The sequence below is a fragment of the Egretta garzetta genome, unplaced genomic scaffold, assembly GCF_000687185.1.
Source record: "Egretta garzetta isolate BGI_Z169 unplaced genomic scaffold, ASM68718v1 scaffold473, whole genome shotgun sequence".
NCBI lineage: Eukaryota > Metazoa > Chordata > Aves > Pelecaniformes > Ardeidae > Egretta > Egretta garzetta.
In genome coordinates, this window is record NW_009259319.1 from 2,482,318 (window position 1) to 2,489,977 (window position 7,660).

The window sequence follows — 7,660 nt, forward strand, 5'->3', positions numbered from 1 at the left end:
AGCGGGAGGGCCAGCGCTCCCCGCAAGTCTGCCCACCATCAGACGGCTCCCAAAACCGGGAGCTGGTGTGGGAGTTGAGTCTGCGCGCGCGTAAGCTCCCCGAGGGAAGACTTGTTGATCCTTTTAGTCTATTTCCAGTGCTGTGCTTCGCTCCTTTAATCCACCCTGGAAGCCGGTTTTAAAATAAATGAGTTAAGCCTTTTGTAGATCGAAGTCAGCATGCAGAAGGCTCTGTTTATGTAACAGAAGTAATTTAAGTCTTCATGAGCTAGGGTAAGAGTTAAAATACTGGCAAAGTGTGCTCCTCACTGTGAATTTGAGGGACGCTTGCCCCTCTAATGGCTTCAGAATACATTTATTTCAGATTCTTAACGTCTTCACTTAAGGCAGTTGGTTACGTTTGAGGGACAAGAGGATCAATTGTCAAGCAGCACTTGATAAAAACTTGGAGACGTCTTGCACAACCGATAAAATCATCAGATGCTTTTCACTTTGTAATCTCCCGCAAGTCACGCTGTAAGGAGTGCTTAATGGCTTCGACCAAGTCTCCCTGCTAAGTCAAGCTTTATTTCAGTTGAGAGCACAATCGCTTGGCAAAACCACAGAAGGATGGGTAGTGCCAAACTGCATGTGGAATAACACATGACTTCATGTTGGAAAGGAAGTTTAGAATTTTTTATTTCAGAGATGTAAATCATGTATTCAGTAAGAAGTAGCTGATGTTTCAATGAACTTTGTCAGTTATTTCAAATGGCAGCAAGAGGAATGCTAGGCATGCTATACGCCTAACTGCTCCGTAGGCGTATAGGTTACGGTAACACGCAGACGCGTTAGAATGACGACGCAAAGGGCTGACCTTTGCGTTACATCAGCCACGCTGATGTATGGAGACGGGCTAAAGAAACAGGGTGTGTTCAGCCTAGAGGAGGGAGGATCTGACCACAGTCTTCCATTACCGAGGAACTAGTTGCAGAGAAAGGTGGAGGTGCGCTCTTCACAAGGGAGCCTGGTGATAGGGCAGGAGGCTACAGGAGTGAGGTGCTCCAGGGAGAATTGCTTGGATGTGGGAAAAATGTTCTTCAATTTAGCGCAGTTAATGACAAAGAGGTTGCGCAGTGAAGTGCTGGAATCTGCCTTGAAGACTTGCCTTGTCAGGGTCCTGGGTCTTTTCCGCTGAGGCCCCGCTTCCCACAGAAAGTGGGACCAGTGATCTCTGGGGGCCCTGGGCAACCTAGACGTTTTTGTTCTGTGATTTACATTGCCAAGCTGTCGCAGGTTGCCACTGAGCTGAAACAGAGGCTCTAGTTTTACATGGGCTTTTCCCTAGTCTTACTGAGTAATGCCAACAATAACACCAATTGTTTTGAGAACTCTTGAGCAATTAATGAGCTGCCTGAGCTTAAATTTAATATGTAGTCGTAGTAGCCACAGTACATTAAAAAACCAGTGCCCGGTGTGTTGTACGTAATGGCTATGCAACACTGAAAAAACACTGTTTTCTGAAAATCGGAACTGTCAGTTTGAAACTATTTCAGGATGCCTTAATTTTTTGCTAGTGAGCACAGACTAAGCCTTCAATTAGAATAAAATTTGTCATCATCTAAATTCATGCATTTTTTGAAGTCATGAAGTTTTTACTCAGCCACAAGTTTTTCAGTTCTCTTACACTGATTTTTAGATGAGTGCTCTGCAAGAAATATATACACATCTGTTAACAAATTCTAAGCGGGGGATTGAACCATAAATGGGTGTTCCCCAGTTTGACAGAATTTGCCTTTTTGACGAGTTCAAGGTCACTAAGTTCAACAAGCCTCCTGAGCTGGTACTGCTGCAGAAGGAAATGCTGTTACCCTTTTGTTCTTACTGCCCTTGTTCCTGCATTTGTGTGGTTCCATGGTGAATTAGGTGGAGAAACTCAACTAAATTAAAGAGAGACTTGTAAGAGGGGAAAAAAAGTCCTTTGTCAGTGAGTTGGTTTTGGTTCACTGCACTGCAGCAGGAAGAACTGCATTTGTTGTCACCAGGCAGGGTGGTAGAGGATGAAATCTTCCACACAGTGCTGGTCCATTCTAACTTAAGCTGTAGTGTGTCGACCACTAAGGGAGTGGATACAATGATGCAGAAATTTGATTTCACGTTCTTTACTCAACTTACTGTCTCAGAGCCTTCACAATTATTCTTGTCTGTAGTTATTGCATGCAGCATCAGCATTGGTAGTTTGTAAGTAATCTGGCTGCCACTGTTTCATACATGATCAGTCAGTACTGTGAGATTTTGCAGGAGAATGCAATGCTCCTTGTCTCTCATGGATTTCAGATTGTGGTGCTTCATGGTGCTCTTTGCAGCAAACTTACTCAGTTTCTCAGATGGGTCACTTCAAATGCTTTCTGAATTCTGCTGAGAAGTCTTTCTCCATGCCTGAAGATGAAGAGCCATCAGAAGTGTCTTTACTTGCTTGGCTTGGAGGGGAGCTTAAGACAAATGATACCTGTTTTGTAAGCTTTTGGTAGGTCAATTAAATACATTTCAGCTGTCAAGCTTTGGCATTTGACTTCCTAAATTAATACACATGCAGTAACTAAACTGGTAGAAGGCATGAAAAAAAGATACAGTAAAAGCGGTGCCAAGCCTAGGGTTTGCATTACAAAGGGCTGCCCTCTGTGGAAATTGCTGCAGGTAAAGCTTTTTCACTTCATACTGTGTGTCAGCTAAGGTGCTGCAAAGAGTGTTGTTGTAAGTCTTAGAACACGTGTCTGCTAATTTTCTGATTTTCTGTGAGGCAGAATAGCGTATGGAGCAAGGATGCAGTATCTAGATGGCCATGTCAGGACTTGTCTACGCCTAGTGGTGCCAGATGTTCTTGCCCATCATACGTCAATTCCAACATGCTCTATGGGCTGTTCCTTAGTCATGCTGGTACTATTAACAAGCAGAATCGGCTCTAAATAAGTGAACTGAAATCTAACTGTATGTAAAACAACTTCTTACATTCATTTATCTGATATATGTATTTTTAAGTACAGATGAGGTTTATTGTCTGTCTTGCATGTACAGCCTTGTAGTTTTGGACCTAGTTTGCAGCAGTTTCTGGTGCTGAAGTTCCGTCTGGTTTGTGCCTCATTGGAATTATTATTAGCTGGGTAACGTAGTGTGAAAGTGTCTTAAATAGTTTCAGTAAAAGATTGCCAAACTTTGTGTTTGTGAAAATCAGGAAATATATGCAAGGTTTCAAAGAAATAATTTACTGTACCTGAACAGTAATTTCCTTGTTTTTTTTATAAAAGTAGTGGTTTTGCTTGAAATAGTGGGTTATTATCCAGAGTCAGATTTTGGGTTACACAGATCTGATCAATGGCAAAAGTGCATACAAACCCTGAAGTGTTAATTTTGTACTTTGAAAGACAATTTTTCAGTCATCAGATGGCTTAAAAGATACTCTTGTTCGACACACAAATACCTTCATGTGCAACATACTTTTTTGGGCTTTCTGTACACAAATCTTTATTTGTAATAATAATGGTTGAGAGACATATTTTGGAATCCAGTGATTACAGAGTAAGTTTACGATTTCTGCCATCAGTACTTGCAGTAATAGAGCTGTACCCTGTTCTGTGTTTGATTTTTTTTTTTTTTTTTTTTTTTTTTGCAAGGACCTTAGAGTTGCATGGAGGCATTTTTTGAAGAGGGAATGTTAGAGTTCAATATTCAAGCAGATTATAGATTAAAATCTTTTGTTTATAAGAGTGCTATGAAAAACTATGCAAAAACCAAGGGTCAAAGTAAAAGATAGTGTGTAACCAAGTAACCTCAGCTTAACAAATCACAATTATTCAACTGTGTTGTGGCTACTACTTGTGCTATGTAATTGTAGATGATAACAGTTTTGAAGTTTAAGTTGTTGACTTAAATTCTGCTTGTGAATAGCCACATGATGACTGCAGCAGCCCATCAGCTCAGTGGTAGGAATGCCACCCTTTGAAGTTGTGCCATTTTATTGAGATCAGTGTCTGCTGCATCACCATTTGGCTGTTTTAATTAGAAGAATTCTTTCGGAGGTGTGTTTTGGGCTGACTCACATCACCATTTTTTCTTTGGTCTTCTGTATGTGGTTCTGATGCAGAGCCACATGCAGAGATTAAGTGACTGTAGGGGCTTTATCCAAATCTGTCTCCTCATCTTCAGAGGTGCCTACTACTGATGTCCAAGGTGGCTCACCAGCTTGTGAGGCAACTGCAAATTATAACTTGGGCTCCTCAGGAAAGCTGGCATAAACATTTTGGTTTTCCTTAGCATGCTAAACTAGTTTCTGCCTGTGTAGCAGCTGTTTCACAATCCATCATCTTGTCTGGTGAAAGGAGAGCAAGAATTTCTAGAAGAAGGATAGGCAGATGCAAGTGTGGGTGGCAAAGTATACATCCAGCTAATTTTAATCTGAGTCAGAACTTCCAAGGTACCATTACGTGAATGTTTTCTCTTTTTAGCAAGCTATCGCAATTTCCTAACCCAGTGCTGTTGCATGGGTGCTCTTGTCAGAACACGTAATGCAGTTATTTAAGGGACCATGCTGTAAGCTGGGTGGCTGCAATGGTTTGAGGTAAAAACAAAACCCTCAAAAGAAGGTGCTGGTCAACAGGTATGGTAGCACACGTTTATGGAAAGAAAGGAGCTGTGGGCAAGGCAGACATTCAATGTGCTAGCTACTTCACTCCTGTATTGGATACTTGGATTTGAGGTGCTTAATATTAGATGTTTAATTAAGTTAGTCATCTAGGCTCTTTTACAGCAAAGGACAAGAAATAAAGTACCTCTGGATTCGTCCTGTGTGCCTATTTATACATTGACTGGTTACAAAGGAAGCCTTGCTGTTTGACACTTAGCTTCTAAGCATCTGAAATTGGGTTTGGGGCACAATGAGAGACAGCACACTGCAGTTCAGGGTTGTCTTGCTCTTACTGCATATTTAGGGGCTTGTTCATGTAAGAATTCATCACAGAGAACTAGTGCTCCATTATGTTAATAACCTAGTTTACTTTGTAGTGCTTTTTTCTTCAGGTAAGCAGGTCCTTAGGTTAATGTCTGAATTGGCATATCATTACTATATAAAAGGAGGAGTGGCTTATATGAAAAGCGTTGTTGAGACAGAGAAATATATACAGTACAAAGAACGTAATTGTGTCCAGTGGATAAATTTCATGCTTTCTGAGCTAGGCTTTATGTGTTGCACCGCTGTCAAAGGCTGAGAATTCATAGATATTTCTGTTTCTGCAACCGTTTGTTAATTTCCCCATGATATTTATGGTGGGAAGTGTAAGTCTTATCTTTTTCTTTTAGGTTGACAATTGCATTTTTCGCACTCTCTGGTCTGGATATGTTGGATTCCTTAGATGTGGTGAACAAAGATGATATAATAGAATGGATTTATTCCCTGCAGGTCCTTCCCACAGAAGACAGTGAGTGAGTTTTTTAGTTTTTTTATTGATATTAACATCTTTACTTTTGCTTTTCACCTGGGGAATAGTGGATGGCTCTTGGTTTCTATAAAATACAAGGTTGACCTTTCTGAAGTGCTGTCCTGATAATTTCAGATAGCAACATCGAGCAAATCCTAGAAGTAGATCCCTCTTAAAGTAATAAAGCTAGAAAAAGCAATTGGTTTGGCTTTTTTATGTATACAAGGTGAAGGTACAAAATGAATTGAAGATCAGACAGTATGGAGTAGTAATGAAGGTGCACCTTTAAGCATCTCAGAGGAATGTTTCTCCTGGTTCTGAAAGAAATGCATATGTTATAGAAGTGTTACAAGTCTAATAGTGATTATACTGACTTTCACTCATTGTGGCTGTGCCAGGAGCTCTGAGCACAGGTGTGGTTATTTGGAAAAGCTTTTGGAAAATGGGAGGCATAAGGTTAAGAAGCAAAAGGGATAAACGCAATTCCTGCTTTAAAGTGAACTATCTGTTCCTTAGATCCATGAAGATTAAATTTACCTAAGGTTTTTCGAAGGAGTAATGCTGTTGCTGCATCCCAGCTGTCCTCAGATTGGAAGGTGCACAGTGGATCCAAGCTGGGGAGGGAGCACGCAGGAAGCGTCCCTATCCCGGTGGCTTGACAGACATCAAGGAGGTGCTGGTTCTGTGGGCTAGGTGGTACCAGTGACTTTTTTCTGTGGCAGTGCAGGTGAATGGTGAATAGCTGCAGAGGGGCTGGAAGGGAGGGAGATGTCGCTGAGGCACTGCTGCGTTATGATGGAAGGTGCTGGTGTGTTAAGTGCTGGAGTTGGGCATAGCTCCAGGCTGGGCTCTAGAGAAAAGGTAATTCCAGGTCCCTGTCTATAAAATTGTGAGTGTGTACTTTGTATGTTGGCTCATTGTAGAAAGAAAATGGTGTGTTTCCTTATAATATCCAGTCTAATTATATGCTACAAATTAGGTTTCTTCCCTAAGAGCAGTTTCATGAAAGAAAAGCATCTTTATGATGTAAGCGCATGGAAGTCAAGATTGCTGATGCTTGATTTTTGCAGTAATAAAAAGATCCCTTTACTTATTCTGGAGGCTTACTTCTATCGGGTTCACCCCAGGCATTAGTTCTAATAGATTCGTTTTTTTCTTGTGTCGTATTCCAGGACTGATGATAGAAGATTAGGGGTTTGGATCACATAATTATTCCCACAAGGTTTTTAATCATGAGAAGTTTCCTGTCCCTTAGCATTGAAAAAATTTTCCAGGGTGTGCATACTTTGTTTTTAGAAGTTTCTCGCTTTCTGATCTTTATGACAGTCTTCAGGAGTGTATTCTAAAAGAACAGTGAAGTTTGCAAGAGAGATTAGAATGGGCATTTTTTGTTTGTTTGTCTTTTGGTAGTATGCAGTAATTCTCAGGGGGTGGGGGGTGTTCTACCTAGCCAATGTTTGGAATAGTCCTCTTGTCAAGAGCCTCCCAGGGAGAGCAGTTTGAATCTCAGCACACAGATGTCATAGAATCACAGAATCACAGAATGGCAAGGGTTGGAAGGGACCTCGGGAGATCATCTAGTCCAACGCCCCTGCTAAAGCAGGTTCTCCTAGAGCATGTGACACAGGACTTCATCCAGGCAGGCTTTGAATATCTCCAGAGAAGGAGACTCCACAACCCCCCTGGGCAGCCTGTGCCAGTGCTCTGTCACCCTCAAAGTGAAGAAGTTTTTCCTCATATTCAACTGAAATCTCTTTATGTTTCAGTTTCTACCCATTGCCCCTCGTCCTGTTGCTGGACACCACTGCAAAGAGTCTGGCTCCATCCTCTTGACTTCCATCCTTAAGATATTTGTATGTATTGATGAGGTCCCCTCTCAGTCTTCTCTTCTTCAGGCTGAACAACCCCAGCTCTCTCAGCCTTTCCTCATAGGGGAGATGCTCCAGTCCCTTAATCATCCTAGTTGCTCTCCTCTGGACTCTCTCTAGGAGTTCTGCAAGTAGTTCTTGAGCTGGGTAGCCCAGAGCTGGACACAGTCCTCCAGGTGGGGTCTCACCAGGGCAGAGTACAGGGAGAGGATAACACCTCCCTCGACCTGCTGGCCACACTCCTCTTAATGCACCCCAGGATGCCATTGGCCTTCTTGGCAACAATGGCACCCTGCTGGCTCATGGTCAGCTTGTCATCCACCAGGACTCCCAGGTCCCTCT

At 42.0% G+C, this 7,660-nt stretch overlaps 1 protein-coding gene across 1 annotated transcript in view; it reads left to right on the forward strand.

Moving 5' to 3' along the window:
- The first annotated feature begins 155 nt into the window (after positions 1–155).
- The window catches only part of PGGT1B (protein geranylgeranyltransferase type I subunit beta), a 42,962-nt gene continuing 35,457 nt past the window's right edge, over positions 156–7,660 (forward strand). Inside the window, 2 exon segments of the mRNA XM_035892097.1 lie at positions 156–2,506; positions 5,332–5,450. Coding sequence (XP_035747990.1) covers positions 2,367–2,506; positions 5,332–5,450 — 259 coding nt within the window. The 5' untranslated portion in view covers positions 156–2,366.